Source organism: Maylandia zebra, linkage group LG22 (assembly GCF_041146795.1).
Source record: "Maylandia zebra isolate NMK-2024a linkage group LG22, Mzebra_GT3a, whole genome shotgun sequence".
In the NCBI taxonomy this organism is placed as follows: domain Eukaryota; kingdom Metazoa; phylum Chordata; class Actinopteri; order Cichliformes; family Cichlidae; genus Maylandia; species Maylandia zebra.
Genome location: NC_135187.1, coordinates 20,305,812 through 20,328,477, shown reverse-complemented (window position 1 = coordinate 20,328,477; position 22,666 = coordinate 20,305,812). Strand labels below are relative to the sequence as shown.

The following is a 22,666-nucleotide window of genomic DNA, read 5'->3' as shown; positions in this document are numbered from 1 at the left end:
TTTAAACTAACATTTTATATTGGTATCACTTTTCCAACTTTTTCAACATTTCTTTACACTACTTTACGCCCTGCCACGTTTATAGCGGGTAACACTCTAATAGTACAGCTATAGTTAGCTTAGTGTGAAATGTGATGCATGTCACACTGCTAAACCTTCTTCTCTATTTAGTCATCCACATATGACTGTTAATGCCTGAATAGGACAGAGATGGCATAACAGATAACTGTCCTGTGAAAGCTAAAAAAAAACTACATAGAAGTGCTAAAAATTCTAAAGATAAAAGTAAATTTGGTCAGCACACAAACTACCTGGTATTTATTTTCATTCTAAGCTGGTGGAGACTTCCTTCCTGGCAACCACAGCTGTTAGAGTCCTGGAGTCTCACGGTAGCCACCAAGCCACAGTATCTGCTGCTACGCAGAACAGAACTGCGTAAAGCATGGTTTAGTCGCAGTTCAGTTGGTACATGATGTGATGCATGACTCTGTGTACTTCCTCTTAGGAATTTTATCACTCAGAGCTAACCTTATCCCCCTTTCCACCAAAAACCAAAAGGAAGGACTAACTCAGTCTTTTAAAGATTTCACTAAAGCGTAGTTTTGAAGAAGAATAATCCAGGTTTTAATATGAAAAATACAGTTACATAACCATATTTTGTACTACATTTTTAAACATTAGCTGAGATTATAAATAGCTGTCCAGAGTTAGTTGGTTGAATTAAGGCACATAGGAGACACATACTGGGCTCTGCCAGTGCCGGGGGCCTGCCAAGCACTTTTTGGCATTTTTGTGGTACCCCACATGTTCCATTTGTGGGATCAGAAATAAAAGGATACATTACCGCAGCCTCACGTTCCCAGTTTGTCACATTGGGATGTTTGGTACCATTGTAACACATCTTCAGTGCCGCTTTTCAACATGCAGGGTAATATGAGTTCCTGCCTGAGACAAACACCTCGAGACTGCAAGAAAAACACTTGTGATGTCACAAGTGTTGCATGACTGCCAGAGAAGCTTGTGTGTATTTTTTTATATATATTTTTTTCATGTAACATGGAATATAAGCTATAGGCTATTATAAACTTTGTATATGATTTGAAAATACGGACAGTTGTTGTAAAAGCAGTGTTGCCTAACAGTCAGATGTTTCTCTCTGGATACTTAATTCCCACAGTCTACAAACAATAAGGGTAGTTTTGCTGATTCTGTCAAAGTATTCTTATTCTTCCCTTGAGGGGTTTTCAAGAAGAGAACTACACTGATATGATTTTAGCATTTTGAATACTACTGGTTTCACCTAACCAAGTTTGAAACTTCCCCATGGGGCTTGAATGATTTGAACAGATTATTACTGTCATCGTTATTTTGGGGGAAAAGCACACTCACTATTGGCGATCAGCACTGACTTTGTGAAACCAAAACATTATGAAAGAAAGCCCACCTATAAATTTAAAATGTCAACAACAAAAAACCCCAGCGGCGCTTTTGGTTTCCCTAACAGCGAGGCTGTTGTGAAGTCTCTTCTTGCATGTTTCACCGTGTTTCTCAACAACACTCTTGCCTGCTCTCTTCCTCATTTCATTACAGGAAGTGAGTTTGCAGTCAGATGCAGAGCTGTCACCCCAGTGGGTGACATATCATTCCTGTAAACTCTTGTGAAGATGGTGCCGTTCTAGTTCCAGATTCTGCTGCTGCCGCGATGCCCTGTTTGGGTCATCATCTCTCTCGCTGGCCTTGATGCCATCGGAAACAACGAGCCACAAATTTTGCAAGTAAGTGTTCACACTTTGCTGAGCTGCATCTGCTCAAGCGGACCTGTCGCTTCTTCATACTAGCCAGCTGTCTTGCTACATACTGTGACTTATAAATACAGGCAGGATCTGTCGAAATGCTTTCATGGATTAATCATAATATGCGTTATGTAAGATCATTTGAAGTTTAGGTATATGATGTGGCAATATCTAAATTCACAGTCTGTTAGTTAGTACACAAAGCTCGGTGCTGCAATGGAAAAATAGGTTCGATAACATCTAGCCTCAGCTTCCCCATTTTGCAACAAATGTGTCAGTTGAGATATAGCTCAATGGTCAGTATGTAGACTACAAGATCAAGAGCAGAGAGACGTGTACTAGTGATTCCTGTCTGTCTATTTTCTTTTTGTCCTGACTTCAGGCTGGAGTCTAGTCCATCTGGAGGATGGGGAATGTGATGCGAGGTGTGAGTGCTGAGAACAAGGTCAACACCGGAAACCCTGAAACCTCTCTGAAGGGTAAGATGTCCTTTTAGTGTATAAATAGCGCAGGCTGATAAAAACTACAGATTGGGAGCTTTCTGCACTCTTGGCAGCAACAACAGTCACTGTGATAATCCCTGACCGAAGAGACACTGATATCTTGAATACCAGAATTTACTGTTTCGCCATGTTTCATTATGCATGCCTATGATGATGTGGCAATTGAACCTAGGCAATTAAACACAAATCACGAGTACACATACATAAGAAATCACAAATCTAGTCTTAAAAACTGATTTCGGACAGTTTTAGTTATTTCTAAATCACAACGGCAACATTTGGCTGCCAGTAAAGGCTGCAAATATTACTGTTTTTGCAGGCACAGAAGACGAGGTGGTGGTGGTGCTCCAGGACTATCCTGCTCCTGAAATCAGCGAGCCGATCTACAGACTGGGAGAAAAGCTCAAAGTGGTTGCGCAGTAAGTTCATGTGCTTGCTTTTCTAATTGAAAAAAAGAAAAGAAAAGAAAAGAGAAAAGTTTTGGAGATTATGTGCAGCAAAAGGAAACCAAAGTCAAAAAGAAAGGTTTGTTTGTAATGGAGTGTTCTAAATGTGTAATTTAGAGAAGTGGCTCGGCAAAAGGTCAGTTTTTAATTCCTCTTTGCTTCTGTGTCGTTGTCAGGGAGGCTTATTGGTGGAGAGTGCGCTCTATCCAAACGGGGAAGGAGAACTACATACCCGGCAGCCATGTAGCACGAGTGTACCATGGGTAAGTAACACCTCACTGACACTATCTTCCGTTCCACTGGTCTGGTTGGTTTGCTTGAACTTGATAAAAATAGGTCCTTCTGCTTTACGAGTTGTCGTTTTAATAGAATGGGCATGACATATTGGTGATGCGCCCTATATTACAGCTGCGTTTGTGCTGATTTAATAAATATGGTGATTTATATTATTATCCCCACTAGTATTTAATCTGGAATTAAATACTCATTTGGGTTTTATTTTTCTTTTGGTTCAATCAGCTGGCTGTTTGAAGGTGTGGAGAGGCAGAAGGCGGAAGAACTGCTTCTTCTACCCGGGAACAGAGTGGGTTCTTTTCTGGTCCGAGAAAGCACAAGGGAGAGAGGTAAGAACAAGTAAACGACTACTTTCATTTGATTCCAATTCTTGGTTTCTGTGAATAAGTTAAAAGCAATCGTGAACTACCTCTGAGACTTAACTACCGACACAGGACATCAGCATAGTCACACCATTAACCGCTCAGTTAACCATAGCTGGAAAGGGGAGGAAGCAGCAAGCTGCTACTGAGGTCTAGATAAAGCAGGCCAATGACTGCTAAGCTAAGCTGAGCCAAATGCCTGCTGGTTGCATCTTTAGGCTGAATGGAAAGCAAACAGCCTATCTCCCAAAATGTCAAAATATATCTGTAAAGACACGTAAAAAGGGAAATGACTTCTAACTGGGCCAAAGTCCCATTGACCTGTGATAAATAAATAAATCCAATGACTAAACTTGACAGGAGATGGAAACTACACCACATGACTGAACTTCACGTTGCTTCTGCTTTGTCTCAAAGCCGTAGTTATTGATGTTATTGTTATTAATCATATGGTCTTGTTTCAAGATTGATGTCATTATTGAAAGCCTGTCTTCAAAGCATGCGATGCGTGTCACATCCTCAGGTCTGTATTCGCTCTCAGTGAGGCACAGGAGTGTAAAGCACTATCGTATCTTCAGACTTGACAACAGCTGGTACTACATCTCCCCACGTCTCACTTTCCAATGCCTTGAAGATATGATCAATCATTATTCTGGTGAGTAGATACGTAAATATGTTGCTTTCTCATAGACCTTTAGTTCACTTGTGAGACAGTAAACAAACTCATCATGTGTAGGGGCACACACACACACATATAAGTACTAACGAACTTCAGAAACCACACACGCTTAGATGAACAAAAATACAGTTTCATGTTCTTAATATAGAAGTATTTGTTATCAGTGTTTCAGCCTCTATATATATTTCCTCCACTGAAAGAATATTTTTGGAACACAACGGGAAATGAGATACAACTTGCATGTTTGATAAGCACTGTTGTGTACACAGTGAGGAAAAGCGGTTGTGATAATTGCTGAAGTAGTGCAATACTCTTGACACATATATAAGTTTGCTTTGTATGTTTGCTAGAGCGGTCAAGTGTTGAGTGGTTCATGCAAATTTTGCAACTTTATGTTTGTTCTTTGCTCGTCTTGCCTGGGGGCTGTATTTTACTTCCCCTATTGTTGCATTTTCAGATTCTGCAGATGGGTTATGCTGTGTGCTGACCTCGCCCTGCCTGTCTGGCACGATTCAGCCGCCAGATGCAAGTCTTGGAGCTCCACCTGTAGTGATGCGACGCAACTTTGACTGGAACAAAGTAGACAGGTACAGATGAGATTCAAATAAATATTTTGCTATGAAGGCGACAGCCATGAAGTGTGTTTATTTGAATATTTGTGAGCCAGAATTGCACAAAAGCTGCCCAGTGGAGGAGCATGTGCAGGGAAGAACTGGGGGGAAAAGTCTGTCCACTTTATTTTAAAACTGCAACATTGGGAGCTGGCCTTTGTCAGAAGATCAAGTTAGAAGCATGTTAGTGTGACAGTGCATGTTGTGTGCCCCTCCCTGAAGCTGGTTCTTCGGTCTTCCTGTTAAAAGGGAGGTTTTCCTTCCCACTGATGCCAAGTGTTGCCTCATAGAGGGTGGTCTGATTAATAAGGTTCTCTTGTATTACTGTAGGGTTTTTACCTTACTGTACAAAGTGCATTGAGGTGACTATTATGGTGATTTGGCACGATATAAATAACACTGAGCTGAACTGAACTGAATAAAATTCAAAATTGCCATCTTTGTCCCGCCTTAACGTTAAGCCTTTGAGATACAATTTTAATGCATTTTAATGAAAAACACATTTAAGCACTGTTAAAAAAAAATCTACAGCCAGCATCTAACCAACTTTGTGCAACAGTACCATGGGGATATATTTGAGCTTCAACAACAGAAAGCTCACAGTGGAGTAACAGAACAAAGCACTGTTGCCCTGGATGTTCTGTTTCTGTTAATTCACCGTAACTGTTTACACTGTTTATTCTTTATTTATTATTGTATGGAGGGCATTTGTCAGAGGCAAGATTTAGGAAAAGCAGGAAAAAAACAGCTGACACTCAGGAGCCACAATCAACATGTCCACCAGTGTCTCATCTGACAAGCTGTAATTAAATCTTTACCAAACGAACAAATACTAAAACCCATGATACAGTATTTCCTCATTATTTTCACTTTATGTTACATATTTTTCTAAGATCACAAAATTGTTTCCATTCATGTTTTTTTTTTCAAAAGTCTATTTTTCACTTTAATTTTGGTTTTCAGAAATTATTATTTTTTAATATTTAGTTTCCATTTAAGTTTTAAGTTACATTTTAAGTTTAGTTATAATAACCATGGTATGACGGTTATAAGTTTCCTTTTTTTAATCTTTATTAAATATGCAAAAGATATTTTATAAAGAAATCGGTGAATCATGACACTAAACAAGAGGCAGCAATGAATATCTGAGGCAGCTGTGGAGGTGGAGCCTGGTTTAACGGTTAAATGTGAAGGTCAGTGGTTCAGCCTCTGGCTCCATTTTGAAATTTCTTTGGGCGACAGACTGAACTTTGAATTGTCCCTAATGCACCTGTTTAAATGTTAGGTTAAAAGTGCTTACGTATGTGAAGAAGAAAAAATGTGTGAATGAGGCTACAGGTTAGAAAACACATTAAATGCTGAAACTGAGTAAAAAAAACAAAGAACCTGACCACTGCACTCAAATCCAGCATTTTACTGAAGGTTTGTCCTTATTCTAAGGTGGGATTAATTGTATTCATCTCTACACTTTACAGGAACCAGCTGGTCAGCACAGACGCCTGCAACGAAAACATGGTGAGCTATGGAGTCAGGAACAGCATCGCTGCCTACCTGTCCTTTGCTGGCGATCAAGACCCTTCACAGGTGAAATCAGATAGCAGGAAGAAGAAAAGCAAATCGCTGTATGTGCTTCCTGAAAATGGCCTTCCGAACACTGACTATGACGAGGACTTCTAGATGCAACAGTGAAGCTAAAAAGACCGGACTATTTTTAAGTGGAGGCCAGTAGACAACTTCCTCTGAAATCTACTAACGATTCCTTCAGAGCCAGCAGAGAACAGTACTGAGCCGAAACTATTACCCCAAAACATCGAGGCGTTTCATTGTTTCTACTTTGAGCACTTTGAAGTACTTTTAACAATAACGCAAATCGCATGACCAATTACACTTGTGAAGTAGTTGAACTGGATGACGGTGCAATTTAGATGTGAATACCCGAACGCAGGGCGGAAAAACAAAGCTTGGCATTATGGTGTGATGAGTGATGTGGGAGAGATTCTAATTATATGCATATGGCTTTTTGTGGCTTTCAAACTATTTTAAGTTTTATTACTATGGTAAAATGGTCATATTGAGACACAGGCAAACTCAGATCATTTGAATTTGGGGGCTAAATTGATGCATTGAAGATGAAGATCATATAATGAGTGTGTCTCAACCAGTGATTTATTCACACACAAATATAGGGGGGATTGAGCGAAATGTGGCTTCCTCTTATAGTTGCCATCCTACGATTTGTCATTCAATATTAATTCTCACTATGAGATTCACTACACAAGCCAGTGTCGCAGTTATCAACAACCAACCTCTAATTAATGGCTTTCATTGTGGTGTGACCCACCGATCAAGAGAGTGAGACCATGTGTATAGACAGAGGTTGTAAAAAATATAATCCGCTTTAGTAATTTGAGTGAACTGGCCCTTTAAATATCCCCAGAGGGTGGAAAATAATCACTTCTGTGAAGCACGATAAGGCTCCAAATGGTTTCTCAATAATATATGCTGTGTGGGTTGTTCACAAAATAGTTTTTTTTCTTCTTCTTGTAATTTTCTTTTAGTTTATTAATGTTTCCTAAACACTGAAATGTATGTTCCTGTGTAATAATTTATCTAACTTGAGCAACTCAGGTTACAAATATCGTTACCGGGCTTGGTAACAATATTTTAGTGTTACTAGTGCAACAGGATCGTGTGAATACTGTATATAATTAATATGTACCAGTTATCATGTTTCATGTATCAATCAATTACAGGTATGGCTGTTATGGTAATAGTCTGATGCTTTTTTGCCTTATGTTTTATTTAATGTTTCATGGGAATAAAGACCAGTCAACTGCAATACTAACCATTAGAGAGGTCACAGTATTTCTGGTAAACATCGGTGTACTGCATGTTTAAATTTAAGCAGAAAAACACGCACATGACCTAAAAGTAAGACAAAAATATCCCACCATCTGTGAAGGTGTGTGAAGCTCAGGACTCAACCCGAGGACGACTGCTGCGTATAAAAACCCCAAAAACAACAACATCAAAAAAGCATATTGTGATTCAAGGTTAGGTTTACTGTTAACGTAACAGTTCACTGAACCAAATTAGCGAATAGTCATCAATTAGTTTCATTACCAATCTCTTATCATCATGCTTGTCTGTGCACCATTTGCAACTCATGCATATATTTTGCACTTTCTGCACCAGTGCTGAAAAATGGAGAGAAAAAAGATATTTAAAAAAAAAAAAGACTGCCCCTTTTGAGAAAATGAGCTGTTAACCAAATAGAAAGGGATTTGGGCTTCCCCCTATTTAGCATGAGATTTCTTTAGGCAAATGTGAGCCCATGAGAACAAAAGTCAAAGCATCCTGTTTTTCATTCACCCTGTTCATCTGATGTGGCGGCATGATGGGAAATTTCTGAGAACTTCTGAATTCTGATTTCTTCACAAACACACAGTCGGCCTATTGATATTTGCTCAACTTCCGCTATTCTGCAAGGTCTTATGGAACAACTTCTTTTTAATAAGATCATATCTTACTGCAAATCTGCAATGAACCCGAGCAAAACTGCCGATGTTTTCGAGTCTGAAACTAAGAATGACGAACGCGTCCGAGGAAGCAAGCAGAAGAGCTGACGAATCAGTCAGATGTGTGGGAAAATTTCAACTACGTGTAGTGCATTATGGCTGAAAAAGGAACAGTGTCCTAGAGGTTAAAGCACAGGTCTGCGTTTGGCCTGTGTTTGCATACAGAAAATAACAAAAATATATGAAATACTGGACTGTTTGACCTCTTTTACATTCTGAAATATTTAAAAAAAAATGATGAAATGATTTTGATGAAGAGGAAAGGGTTTAGAGAAAATGAAATGAGCCTTGGAGCATTTGCAGAGAATGTATGTTGTAGAAGAATAGTTCAGGAAATTGCTTTACGTTCCAGAACATATGCGCTACAACTTTGGCGACCTTGCCAAATTGTATTTATTTGTTTTTTTGTGAAATTTATGAGCCAACTGTGTGTAATCAGTACAGGCAAACTCAGCACTTTCTTCTCTGTTAAAGAGCAAGATCAAATAGTTCTGTTGGCTTGTTTTAAAGTCTCGTAAAATATCTGCAAGTGGGGTTACACGGTGTATGCGCGTGAGTGTGTGTGTGTTGAATGGAACAATCAGTGATGCAGACACACACGTCTGGTAGCCTACTGCTGCACCATGCAGAGACTGCTTTCCAGTCAGCGTTAGTGACTTCTCACATAAGGCCCCCTCTGCAGACCATGTGCAACCAGTTGAGAAAAGACTGGAGGCTAAAGCATAGGAAGATTGCGCGCTGAGCGACTTTGCTGTTTTGCTGTTAGTGCGGTTTGTCCACATGACACATTTTCTGCTTAAAGTTGAACAACTGAGGTGAAGAAAGCGGGTTGAAGAGTTCAACTTGGAATCAGAATGAAGGCAGAGCCATGGGAAGCATGGTCCATCAAAGGTCACTTATACATTCAAAACAAACTCTGCCTCTGATCACTCTGTTCATCCATATTCAAATCAGTGAAGATCCAACACAGAAAAAACAGCTGTTCCCTGAAACCATGCAAGCACTTACTGTAACACTAATGCAGATAAGAAAGGTGATACCCCGTCACCCTGCCAATCATCACACTTTTGTTGTACATGGTGAAAACAATTGCCCTCAGTGAGGCGCAGAGAGGAAAAAATACAGCTCAAACTTAACGTAACCAGATCCCCGTGCAGCTCATGCCGACTTACGAGAAACCCCCGGGTTCTGTGACTTTATGATGAGCAAAAGGGATTCAAGCTTGAGTCTCCTGTTCTCAACTTGATTTTTGTTTGATGTTGCAGTGGATGTTAGAACCAAGAAAAACACTCCAACAACGCACTCTGGCCTCTTTTCTTCTTCCTGAATGAAAACAAAAAGAGGAAGAAGAGTTGAAGCCTGCTCATAACTCGGCCTCTAAAAATGGGATCAAGGCACAGAACAAAAAGGGGGATAAGTGAAGGAAATGAAGAGATGGATGGGGATCCCTTATCCTACAGCCTGCTTTCTGTTAATCACGTTCTTCTGATCACATCACATCCTTTCCACTACCCCTAAGGCCCAGCTATAAAAACCTCTGACTTTGCCACTGCGGGACCCAGTGCTTGTTTGTGAGCTCCTAAAAATCCACATAAATGTTTCCTTTGCTTAATTAGAAATATTCTGTTTTAATTTACATTGCTGCTTTCCTTCTCCAAACTATCACTTTCATTATGGCTTATTTTTTAACTTCTATATGGTCTTAATAATCAACTTTAGGAATTTTGCTCATTTAAGTGTTGATCGTGTCATCAGAGCAGCTCTGGCTTTGACTCTCTGGCTCTGGCTTTTTCCACCACATTCCTTTTAATGCTATATCAAAGTAGGACGTGGGGAATTTGAATGCTGGGTTGTTGTCTTGAATCCTTTGTCTGCTCGTTGCATCAGTCATCATCGGTTTTTAAGTATTTTTTTTCTTTGTTTGTTTTTTTTCACCCAGGACTTGTTGCATTGCAAAGATAAGATGATCATTGTTACGCACTTCAGCTTCCTCAGTGTCGTAGCAGATCAGTGTATGGTGCAGATAGACATTAGTATGTTCATTTCCTGTCTGAAAACCTCACACTGCGAGCTGACGTTACCCTGTGCTTATTTTGGTGTGAAAAGTGGCTTCCCGCTCTAACTTTAACTCTTACCACTTCCTGCAGACATAGAATAAAAATCAGCCTAACCCTGAGTTTGAAATTGAACATTTTCTGTTTAGTTTGAGTACATACTCCAAGTATATGTTATTGCAAATGATTGGGACATATATTGTACTGCTTTGCCACTGCTGTGCCATGACACTGACCCTATGAACTGTAACTCTTTTGCTCACATTTTACAGATAACGAGGGCACTTAGTAACTTTTGCAGTATTAGTTTAAACACCTGTCTGTGGACTGATGTGGCAAATGTCACAAATGGCTGGCTTGCCTACTTCAAGATTTGGCAGGATGTGGTAGTAGAATACTGGCATTTTGGCATATTTCATTTCATGTTATTTTCACATGGTTATTAGGACAAACCCCAAATGTTTATCCCATTTTAGGCTCAAAACAGACACGAACAAGGTAGCTGCACATTGAAAGATAATAATAAGGTTTTACTAAGAAGCCAGTGGTTCAATAATTACACTAATCAAGTGTAAATGCTTTTGACAGTTTCTCCTAATCCGGTGAAAAACCTCCTCCAAAGAGTAACGTCAACAGCACTGAGTGTTCTTCTCAGAAACAGCACATGAGAACATGGCCTTTAATGTTGAACCAGGGGCCTCAGCCAATACACACAACCAAATCCAAGGCTGTCCAGAGACCAAGAAGAAAACAAACAAGAACCGAACAGTCACTAGAGAAAAACTCCAAAGGTCCACATCTTCGCCAGGGAATGGGAAGGTCTTATGTGCGCTGCTAGGAATCTCTATCTACTTCCATTTCTGAAGCTTTTTCACATAAATACCAAAGAATGAGGAAGTGATGTGCATGATCATTACAGAATTACTTTTTCACATGTTTAATATAGAAAGGTTACAAAAAAAAGCCAAAGTAAACACAGTGACAGATGCTATTACCCACAAGCGCCATGCTGTGCACTTTCTGTGGTAATCCTGGAGGGGACGGCTTTGTAATATCATTTTCCACATAACAAAAAAAACGTTGCTTTTAACACCTTATTATCCAGACTTGAGTGACTTAGTTCACAGTTATTAGGTGCGATTGGTGTCTTTCATTCACAGCCAGTTACCACCATAACATAGCTAAACAATACAGGCACGTTTTATTTGCCAAATAAAATGTTGTGAAATCTGCAAAGCCTGCTTTAATGGGCAAAAAAACCTAAGAGGGTAAATATGATGAAAACAGCCACTTGAATCTGGGAAAAGTCAGCCTGAGGCATAAATTATTTTCTGGAAGTAGTTGAAGGATAGGTATTCGGAGAGGGGGGGGGGGGGGGGGGAAGGATAACTCGGCTCTGCTGTCACTCAGTCGCCAGCTGAGTAAAAGCTCAGAGCATCCTTGCCTGCTGCGCTATACAGCCATTACAAGAGGTGGATGGGTCCTCTTGGAAAAAAGCTCATTTTCAGTGAGGAGATTTTCAAGCAGCTGTTTGCCACGTGGCTTCTTCTAAATAATTAACACAAGCTTTCCACAGGCACTTTCTAAATGGGAATTCAGTTGTTGGTAAACCTAAATAAGCCCAGTTGGTGACTTAATATGCAAGCATACACTGCCTTCAGCATGCTATAAAAAGTCTTGTTAAATTTTCACTGCTCTGGCAGGTGAAACCATGTGTCAAGAATTTAAACATTTAATATCTCAATACCTGTGAAAAATTGCTTAAACGTGCAAGAGGACTTTGTGTCACTCTTTCCGTTGCCTTCAGCTCCCGTTGAAGCCCATCGCTCTCTGGCAGTGAAAAGCAGGATGGCAGTTGTGAGCATATTAGCGTCAGGAACAAGTCTGACGCACTTCCTAGTCAGTGAAATGAAGAAAAATAAAAGGCAGTTAAGATGGATGGGTTTCAGGTCAGACTCTGGGCTGGAGATGAATGCTCGATTAATAAAAAATACAGAGTTGATGAGAGGGAGAAATGTCAAGACAACTACTGGGACATTAATCTATCACATAGCTTACGTGACCACTCATACTTGACATTACAATGGCACAAAAGACTGAATCATAGTTCACCTTCAGTGCAAGAGGACAGAATGCAAACAAAATAAGCTGCAGCTTTTTTTGTCTTCACACTTCAGTGGTCACATTGAAATGACGTCACCACTGGACCAACTTCAGAAACAACTTGCCTTTGTGCTCCAATTTTTTATCGATCCAACTAGAGAGCCCTGAACAGCTCTGGAGAGATCCTGAAAGTACAGCCACTACCAGGAACACCTAATCTGCTTCTCTTAACTCATTCACTGCCAGCCATTGGCAGTGAATGAGTTAAAAGCTCGCATTTAAATATTTAAATACTGCTCTCTGCGTTTAGCGTTCTAATTCGATGCAGGTGTGAAAGTTCCTGGCAGCGGTCATGCTTTCTGAATATTACCATGTTCCTCATGCAAACTACTGCACCATCAGAGACATTTTGGGCAGCGCACATGGTGATGGAAAGTTATACAAATATCTCATATGAACCCACTTAAATATGCGGGGACAAGCGGCTGCTGAGATTCAAGCTCTGAGATGTGCCTTCACACTTTCCTTTTGATTCAGCATTAGGTGCACTTCGGCACATTATTTTTTTTGCTGCTCAGAAATCCCCATTAACAGAACAAAAAGGTAAAAATTTCAAGAGCTCAAAGACATTACTGCCACTGCGAGAATGTGATTACTTTCTAAACAGCCAACCACATATTCATCCCCTCTAAAACATTTGCTTGTAAACTATCTTCCTGCTAAAGACACTGACCTGTTGACTGACACGTAAGCGCACACATACACACGCACACTTTTCAGTGCCTGTGGCTGTGCTGCTTTTGGAGAAAGACCAGAAACAACAGAAAAGCTCTGACATGGTTGTTTGCACCTTTGGCTGCTGATTACCGCACAGATAGTTCCAGGAAGAATAACATGGCTTATCACAAGTTTCTCAAAGTGATCACTCCACTCTGCAAATACAATCTCTTTATTAAAAAAATAAGAGATCTCCAGATTAAGGCGCTCTGGAGTTTCTATGGTGTTGCGTTTTAGCAGATTAACCATTTAAATCTATCAGTTGTAGAAAAGTATTCTTTTAGTTGTGATACTGACGATTCCTTGATTTAGAGCATTTCATGTATGCAGAAAGTTACATGTGACAACATTAAAACAAAAAACAGTATAACATTTACATTTCTTATTTGTTTTCACCTTTTTTTTTCACACGCAATCGTGAATCAAGGGCTTAAATGTGCATTTTGGCAGCATGTGACCCAGTCTGTTTAATGTCAGATACAGATGTGCCGTGGCGCTTTCCAGGGAAAGAAAAAAGACAGGCAGTATGTCTAAGAGCAGCATACCTCCTGTTTTCCTGGACTTTTATTGAATGATGAAAAGTGAAGAACAAACCTGGATTTCATAAAATGTCTCTCCCTGATAATGAACTGCTGGATGTCTTTCTGACGCCTTGTCTGCATGAACCACTTCCATCCCCTCCCCCATAATAATTCTTTTTAGGTAAGTGCAGAAGAAGCCAGAGTTTTGATAAGCCACGCAGGCATCACCTCCTTCTTGGTTGGAGCCCTAGTCTTCCCTTATCAGGCAGTCATCTGGCAAAGGGAACTATCTGGGGAAGGACTGCTGGAGCCAAACAGACAAATAGCCGCCCAGAGAAGAATGGCTGCTTGCTATTGCAGTAGCTGACGTGGACCTACGTGTGCATCCCACACAGAAGCCCGTGCTGCTGGAGGCCCTAGAGATGCTTGTCTAACAGCCTGCAAGTGAACCTCGACATCGACTCTGAGAGTGGAGAAGTGAGCAGTATTTTGTTCCAGTAATCAGTGTTAAATGGGATGGAAATGTACACAAACTGACAAGTACATATGGGGATAGGCAGACTGATACACAGATGCAGACACACACCACAAGGAAACATTTAAAGTGAGGTCATACAGTGCAAACCTCTTTCATTATGATATAACAATCGGAGATGAGAAGAAATTGGGCATTTTTGTGGGTTTCACAGATTGTCCTCTGATGTGACAAAAGACCGCATAACATGACAAATGCAGGGTTCATAAGGAGCAATGTTAGTTTATATTAGGTATGGATATGTTTATTGGGCATGACTCCATTTTTACTGGCTCTGCAGCCACTCTTTCTACGATAGTTTTGTCTTTTCATTGCAAATTAATTGCAGACTAGAGCATACCACAGGCGAAAGAGTAATGGAAACACTCATTAGGATGGATCTTGACAGCAAAACTTTCCAAGTCTGGGTAGTGGTGGTGAGCAGATAAATGGAAAACTCACGTTGTGAATCCAAACGTCAGCCGAGTCTCACTCTCTCTCTCCCAAGTACGTGCCCTAGATGAAGTCATCATTACTGCCCCGTGCCGATACCAGTGCCCCAAAACTGTTCTCTCAGCAGTGTCCACAGTGTACGAGTGGCATTTCATGCCAGATATGTCCAGCATGTGGATGAGAGAAGCTATTTATCAGGTCTAGAGAGGGAAACATTCCTTCATTCCTCCATCCATTTTCTCCCAGATCTCTTGATTACATAATAAGGATGCAGACTCAACATACTTATACGCCATCTGCAAGAATCATTAGAGCTACGTGAAAAGAAAAATTACGTGCAGTTCAAAGTATGGAAATTAAACAAAATGGGCCAAACTGGGAATCTGTGATGTGGCAATAGAGCAATATTATGCCTCCTGGCGCTGGTTTACATAGAAACTAATTGGTGCTGATTAAATGTGAAAATATTTATCTGGAAATAAAATAATACATTTCTTTCATATAGATGGTTATGCTTCTGGCGAGAAGTTAAGTTGCATTAACAGTACTGTACTCTGGTTGTTTGCCGTTGCCTGACATCTAGTGGGCATTGTGAAAAATCATGATGACAATAGTGTTTTCCACATGTGCAGCTCAACCTCACTTTACCACAGAATGAGCATGGTGAATGAATCTGCGATGGGATCAGCGTTTAAAAATAAGGTTGGGTTTCTCCTGGTTTTGCAATAGAAAAAATAACAAAGTGGCAGTGATTCTGACATTGGGCCCCACCTCGAGACACTTTAAGCCTTGCCTGGTCAGGCTTTATGGAGACTTGAGCTCTCGCTTTTTCAAAAATGACTACAGTACTCTGTACTGGTTTTAAATATTGAAAGGATTATGGATACAGATTGAAGATGATTACTGCTGCTGTTCTAAGAAAATTTAGTACAAAGGAATTCATGTTCAGGTGAGGGCCACAGTCCTTCTACAACAGTGGCTCTCAAGCTGATACGGCATAAAGGCATGAGGCATGGATGACCATAAAATATATATATATATATATATATATATATATATATATATATATATATATATTTTTTTTTTTTTTTTTTTTAAGTGAAATAACATTACCCCTTACATACTGTTCTTATTGTATGCCTTCACAATATGTTTTTTTTTTTTTTTTTTACCCAGGTCTAAGAATTCCCTCATAATAATTGTCTATAACTAATTTCAAACTGCAGGTCTGTTTAGAATGCATTACTAGCCTGTCTGACATCAATAAATGGAGTATTAATCCTTAATTAATGTTTCCAAGAGCAGGGAGAGTTTATTTACTTTAAGGTTTTACAAGAATTGTTTTTTGTCAGAAAACATCATCATGTCCTGTTTTATCTAAGACCTAAAAATACAACAGCTATAAAGATTACATGATGAGATGCAAAATCTATCTGTGTGCCAGTTGAGAACCTCAAATAACATGCATGTTTTGGACTGTGGGACGAAGCCAGAATATCTACCCAGATATGCAAAATACACACAGGCAGGATGTGAAACTGTAATGCTTTTCCTGGGAAGCAACAGTGCTGACCATCCCACTTTTGTTCTGCCCTATTTCAAGTCCTGTGTCTGTGTGGAAGCACCATCTTTCAAGGCACACTCTGACCTCTGTTTCATGGGTGGATCATATATGATCACTCTTGGCTTTTTACTAATTCACTATTCAAAGATTCCACCGTGATTCTTCAGAGACCAGCAGGTTCTTGTCTCTGAAGGAACCAATATGGCAAATGCTGTGGGAATGCATACAATTCTAATGACAGTGTCAAGATCAACCACTGTTCCATTAAAAATATGCACAGCCATAATATGTATAGTTTCACAATTTCACAAACATTCTTCTAAAATCACAATTTTCCTTGATTTGACCCACATTTGACATTTGTGTATCTAAAATTTAAGCAGGTACTGGTCAAGTTTGACTCAGAGCAGTCTTAAGGTGCAGAAATGTGCAGCTCCTGTACAACCTTATGAAATGTTTATGTATGTATGTATGTATATGTATATATATATATATATATATATATGTATATATATATATATATATATATATATATATATATATATATATATATATATATATATATACACACACACACACACACACACACACACACACACACACACACACACACACACACTTACTTGTAAATAAATGTACTTGTGTGTTTATTCCACTATAACTTAATGTGGATTTCCCTTTTTTCTGTTGTGTAAGATTTGAACGCTTAAAGCACGTTTCCATGCATAGAAATAATAAAGACCGTTTTTTAAAGTTTTGAAAGACCTTTTTTCTGGAGGGTTGAAGTTTTTTTGTTTTGTCTCAATCTTATATATTGTGATTAGTGAAAAGTGAGAGACTGTTCAAAAGATACTATCTGTAGTTAGTTACCAGCTCTTCTGGTGAACATATTAAACTTAATAATTTATTGTTTATTGCTGTCAATGAAGATTCACTACAAAGAAATGCGAATCGCTGTACAAAACAAAAGAACAGCCAGAATTATTTGCCTTTGGGGTTTTCGGATATATTTCAAGGACGGACTGCCCGGTGCTGCACTATTTACTGTCCGACAAGACAAGTTGACGCCAAGCTAATACCTTAAATTAATTTTCCAGTGTTATTATTTTACATGGAGAGCGTGGAACATGAAGATACCAAAGCAAATGCTCCTTCAGTTATCGACCGATATTACACACGCTGGTACAGAGCCGGTAAATAACGTCCATGTGAACGTGTCTCATCTATACTTGCTAAGTAGCTAAGCTAAGTGAGCTAACGTTAGGTGAACTTAAGTGTTCAGGGGGAGATGGCGTTAACTTTTAGTTTTAGTCTGAATAGATGGGTTTTTTTTTAATTTTGCTTTTAATGTCACGAACACCTTTTTTCATTTTTTGTTTTTAGACATGAAGGGAAAGCCATGCGAGGACCATTGCATCTTACAGCATTCAAACAGGTAACAGGAGGTTGACCAAGTGACCATGAGTCACACCAATTGCTATGATTCACTGTATGTTAATGGCCCTTTTGTATGTTTGATTTGGCTAAGATTTTACGCTGGATGCTCTTCCTGACGCATGAGAGAAGACAGGTGGTGAATTAGGGAGTGAGAATAGCCATGAAAAAGATGAAGAGTGGAAAGGAAGTTGGTCCAGAAGACATACCCGTGGAGGTATGGAATTGTCTTGGACTAAGATTTGTTTGGCACGATCTTGGAAAGTCAGAGAATACCTGAGGAATACAGAAGACGTGTATTGGTACAGATTTTCAAGAACAAGTGTGAGCTTTAGTTACTGCAGAGGGGTAAAGTTGATGAGCCATACCATGAAGATATGGGAAAGATTTATTGAAGCTATGTTAAGAAGAGAGGAAGTACGCTAAGAAAGAGCACTACAGTTACAAATATGCTTTGAGAGTGATGAAGGAGTACAGGGAAGGTCAGGAGTTGGATCAAGAAAAAGAATGTGATACAGTGCCAAGAGATGAAGTGCGGTACTACATGAGGAAATCAGGGGTAGGAGAGAAGTATGTGAGAGTGGTGCAGAACATGTATGAGGACCGGGAGACAACAGTGAGGTCTTTGGTAGGACTCGCAGATGAGTTCAAGGTAGCAGTGGCATGGCATGACATCACCACTCTGAGCCCCTTCCTTGTTTGCAGTGGTAATGGACAGGTTCACAGATGAGGTCAGCCAGGGGTCTCTGTGGACTATGATGTTTGCAGACAACATTGTGCTCTATAGGGCGCAGGTGAAAGAGAACCTGATAAGGTAGACATACACATTGGTGAGAAGAGGGATGAAAGTCAGTTGACGCGAGACTTGATATGTGTGTGAATGAAAATGAAGACAGATGGAAAGATGAACATGCAAGGAGTAGAGGTAGTGACAGTAGAAGAGTATAAATACCTGGTGTCAAAAGCAACAGACAGCACAAAAAAGAGGTGAAGAAGAGAGTGCAAGCGGGGTGGAGATGAATGTCAGAGGTGATTTGTGGCAGAGTGATAGCAGCAAGAGTGAAAGGGAATATTTTTCTGATCGTAGTGAGACCTACTATGATGTATGGTTGGAGACGGTGGCTTTGACAAAAAGACAGGAAGCTCTGAGCTGGAGGTGTTAAGATTTTCATTGGGAGTGACCTGAATAGACAAGATTAGAAATGAGTTCATTGGAGGGACAGTTCAAGTTGAGTGGTTTGAAGAAACCCCTAAAGGGAACAGCTAAAAGAAGAACAGCAGCTTAATGTATTTTGTAGGCCTGATCATGACTAAGTGGAAGTTTTCTCAGGAAAGAAATTGAGAAAATGGGGAATAATAATAATTTGATTCTACATTACACTGTATTTGTTACACAACATAGTCCCTGCTCGGTATGAGTGATTTATATCACTTCTACATCAGTATGTCGCTAGAGAAATATAGATTTTAAAAGGCGCTTGATAGATTCTTAAAATGTTTTTCTTGGCAGAATATGTGTCATCACTTTAGCAGAGACTCACCCAATTCTACAAAACGGACACACAATCAAAAGCATCAATTACCAGATCAGTAATGGCTGCAGTCGGCTGGAAAATAAAGTCTCTGGGAAGTCCAAGCGGGTAAGTTAATAAAGCTCTGGATTTTGGTCTGTGTGCTCGTACATTTATCCTAACATTCCTTTTTTGGCCTGTACGACAGGGGGGACAGTTCCTTACTGATTTTGCACCGTTATGCAGGATAACATGCACAGATGAAACAGAGTACACAATCTACAGGTAAAAGTCTGTCTTTGACTGTTAAAGTATATATTTATCTTCCACGTGCTCATACATCTTCATCACTGGCTGTTTTAGCTGCATTCGGGGTCGTCTTCTGGAAGTCAATGAGAACATTTTAGAAACTCCGAATCTCTTGCTGGAAAAGGTAAAACCTACAATTTTACCTTACACATGTAAATGTAAAGTACATTACATGTCATCTTTAACATGTCTCCATCTGCATACTATTACTGCGTACTGTACCTTTTTTTTTTTCCCTGTTAAACACCCTTACATGAGTAGTTGACATTAATTTAGCATACCTGATGGTGACACGGCTTCATATGCCTATGAGGAGATTAGATAACACTAGTAAAGGTTCATAAACACATGTAACAATGCTTGGTTTGTCAAATCTCTACAGCCATCCACCGAAGGATACATCGCCGTCATCCTGCCAAAGTTTGAAGAGAGCAAGAGCATCACAGAAAATCTTCTAAACAGAGACGAGTTTGAGAACATCGTCTCCAAACGCAGCTCTGCCCAGTCCCAACCATCTTGACAGTTCCCCACATTCCTGCCTTATTCAAGCCCGTTCTATTGTGGGAGAGTTTCTTTCCCTCATGCACTTAAAAGTTAGCAGAAGACTGAAAGGCTTTTGTTTATAATGAAGCACTGTGTATCTAGGTTATTCTATATTTTTCCTTTTTTTTTTCTTTTTTTTTTAAAGTGTTTAACATTTTAAGGATCCAAGAAGCAGTCAGATTTCAAGTAATTTGTCTATGCTTGGATTTGCCAATTTGATAAATATAATAAGGAACTAGTAGAACGCATGAACAGTGGCTTTTATTTTCTTGTTACATACTAATCATGAGTTTGAAGTATTTCTGTTGAATATAAAGAAAGACAAACAATAATTTAAGAAAAATATTGTTTATTTTTTTGTGTCACTTTTATTAACCTTTGAATCGTCAAAAGAAACGGTGGTCCAAAACTAGATACAATTTCGTCACATCTCTGGCGGCACTACGTTACCCAGCAGTCTTAGCTGCTCTCACACTGTACAGTGATTCTCTAAAGCTTCCTGTGTGGTTATACATTTCATTCATTCTAACTCCCTCTCCTAGTACCAAAGTGATTACCTCGGGATACATATGCTTCAAGTACCAAGTAATATATACCATTTAATACATAATGGTCTGTTAGGCAGCTTCACAATGATAGTCTTCATAACAAGTACACTTCAAGGTTCCACTTTACACGTGTGCCAGTTCAAACTTGTTTCATTTCTTTGAGAGAAAGTATGCCATGTAGACTGGTTCGTATAATTCTCAGGACAATATAAACAGAGGTTCGATCAAGTCGAGAAACCCGGCTTAAATAAAAGTGTCTCCATTAACACTGGAGGACTATGTTTTATATTTTATAACAGTAAGAAGACGCAAGAACAATCGTATTTGGCATTTGTTTTTGTTTTTTTTTGTTTTTTTGCATTTTCCTACTAGCATGGCACATGGGGAATGTCGTACAATAATGGCTATTAGACATCCATTGCATGTTATGTAGTGTGGTCAGCTTGTAAAACCTAATGTAAATGAGGTGCTCAATATAATGCAAGTGATCGTGGTGTACTGCTGTGGCGCGCATTACAAAGAAAGTGTCACATTACAAGGCTGTGACCACAGGAGACTCAAACACGGGGGTTTGGTAATGATGGCGTCATGCATTGTGGATCTTAATTTTACTTTTTTTTTTACATAACTTGTGCAACACAATTACAGAACACCACAAAACACAGAGGCTTGTCACACAGAGGCACATAGTGAAGATAGATGTATGGCTGAGCTGAGCATCAAGTGGAGTTCTCTCCTGACTTTTAATTAGTTTATTAATTCAGAAGCAAGAAAAAATATAAAAAAAAAAAAAAAAATCAGGTTTGTGACAGGCCTCACTTTTTTTGAAAACTTTTTTTTGTGTGTGTGTAGTAATAACTCCATCTTGTGGACTGGGGTGGAACTGGTGCTTCAGGTGAAACGCTACCTTGGATTAAATCAACCTCAGTGGGAAAGAGAGCATAGACTTGCTTTTCCTTTTTTTTTTTCCTTGTGCAAACATCATCCAGGCAGGAAATGCAAATTCCGGTTGAGCCAAGTCAACCATCTTTACCAGACTAGTACTGAATGACGGATGGGGGTGGGGACTGGGGCTATTTCTAAGATCATATTTTCTCCAGAGAGGTGAGGTCAGCTATGTGCTGCTTTATCGGGAAGAGTGGACAAAGGAAGAGATTGCCTGGGATTATTTGCTCTCAAGGAGGTTGAGACCAGCCATGTGCTGCTCCAAAGATTTAACGCCAAATCCGTTGCTGTTCTTGGTGTTGAGAGCTCCTTCCTCTTTGACAGGTGTGGATGCGTCTTGCCTTTCTCTCCAATCCTGCGGGGAACTGAGGCTGTTCCTCTCTGACTTGTACTGAAAGTAAATGACACAGGAGAGTAAAAGTGAAAAAACAAACAAACGGCAAAATACAATGGCCCGTTTCTAACTGTTTATACACACAAAGCTGGCATAATCAATATTTTTATATGAAATATTGATTGCTTGTACTGGAGTCAGTTCTTTTTATGTTGCTGTGTTTGTTATTAAAAAAACCCAAAAAAAACTACATCACCAAGCTTTTTTTTTTTTCAGATATTAGTTATGGAAATCTATACCATCTCTGGATGCAACTTTAAAGCGTCTTGAGGCAACTGTTTTATAAATAAAACTGAATTTAATTGAACTCACTACCTAGCCGGTAACATAGCACTCCTTCACGCGCTGGTGTAGATGCGGTCACTTGTGGCTCTCGAAAATCATGATGTGTTGAACTTAAAGCCCAAAGAGTGGCTTCGAGTAAAAAGTTGCCAATGCCAGCTGCAGCTTTCTGCTTACAGTCTACGGTTTGATCTTGTGAATGTGCTTCAGTGGCAATCAGTCCAACAACTGACACCTTTTAGCTTCAACAAGGATTTCAGCTCAAAATCGCAGACACTTACCAACTCACTGGAGACTTTTTTGATAGACAGCAAAAAAAGGAGGCAAAGATATTGACCATCCCCTGCAAAACATAGCTAGAAATGAACACAGGCGCTGCTGTATATCTGCTGCGTGCTAAAAATAAAAGGTACATGTTTGCAAGTGTCAGCGTGCTGTGATGTTTGCA

The 22,666-nt window shown here is 39.6% G+C and overlaps 3 protein-coding genes across 5 annotated transcripts in view; 2 read left to right on the top strand and 1 right to left on the bottom strand.

Moving 5' to 3' along the window:
• Positions 1-1,597: 1,597 nt before the first annotated feature.
• On the top strand, positions 1,598-7,527 carry sla1a (Src like adaptor 1a). 2 transcript variants are annotated; one of them, XM_004547980.3, is made up of 8 exons: positions 1,598-1,775; positions 2,183-2,272; positions 2,616-2,715; positions 2,919-3,005; positions 3,262-3,365; positions 3,922-4,053; positions 4,535-4,664; positions 6,164-7,527. In XM_004547980.3, exons 2-8 carry the CDS (start codon positions 2,200-2,202, stop codon positions 6,363-6,365), a joined length of 828 nt encoding a protein of 275 aa, XP_004548037.1. In that variant the 5' UTR covers positions 1,598-1,775; positions 2,183-2,199; the 3' UTR covers positions 6,366-7,527. The 2 variants fall into 2 exon arrangements, with proteins under 2 accessions (XP_004548037.1, XP_004548036.1); XM_004547979.3 differs by having other exon boundaries at positions 2,176-2,272.
• Positions 7,528-17,261: 9,734 nt separating this feature from the next.
• Positions 17,262-20,797, top strand: abitram (actin binding transcription modulator). Its single transcript, XM_004547982.3, has 6 exons — positions 17,262-17,445; positions 17,636-17,687; positions 19,197-19,326; positions 19,406-19,482; positions 19,561-19,630; positions 19,889-20,797. The coding sequence occupies exons 1-6, from the start codon at positions 17,364-17,366 to the stop codon at positions 20,024-20,026; spliced, it is 549 nt and encodes a 182-aa protein (XP_004548039.2). The 5' UTR covers positions 17,262-17,363; the 3' UTR covers positions 20,027-20,797.
• ctnnal1 (catenin (cadherin-associated protein), alpha-like 1) overlaps positions 20,382-22,666 on the bottom strand; it is a 57,936-nt gene continuing 55,651 nt past the window's right edge. For both annotated transcript variants that reach the window (XM_076878863.1, XM_004547983.3), the window contains exon 19: positions 20,382-21,933. In XM_076878863.1, the coding sequence (XP_076734978.1) occupies positions 21,763-21,933 (171 nt within the window). In that variant the 3' untranslated portion in view covers positions 20,382-21,762. The remainder of the gene's footprint in view (positions 21,934-22,666) is intronic.

Excerpts from the sequence above, each read along its gene's own strand:
- sla1a (XM_004547980.3), top strand. The coding sequence starts at position 2,200 with ATGGGGAATGTGATGCGAGGTGTGAGTGCTGAGAACAAGGTCAACACC. Across the intron at positions 2,716-2,918 it reads AAGCTCAAAGTGGTTGCGCA|GGAGGCTTATTGGTGGAGAG; the intron begins GTAAGTTCATGT and ends TGTCGTTGTCAG. Across the intron at positions 3,006-3,261 it reads GTAGCACGAGTGTACCATGG|CTGGCTGTTTGAAGGTGTGG; the intron begins GTAAGTAACACC and ends TGGTTCAATCAG.
- abitram (XM_004547982.3), top strand. The coding sequence starts at position 17,364 with ATGGAGAGCGTGGAACATGAAGATACCAAAGCAAATGCTCCTTCAGTT. Across the intron at positions 17,688-19,196 it reads ATCTTACAGCATTCAAACAG|AATATGTGTCATCACTTTAG; the intron begins GTAACAGGAGGT and ends TTTTCTTGGCAG. Across the intron at positions 19,327-19,405 it reads TCTCTGGGAAGTCCAAGCGG|GGGGGACAGTTCCTTACTGA; the intron begins GTAAGTTAATAA and ends CCTGTACGACAG.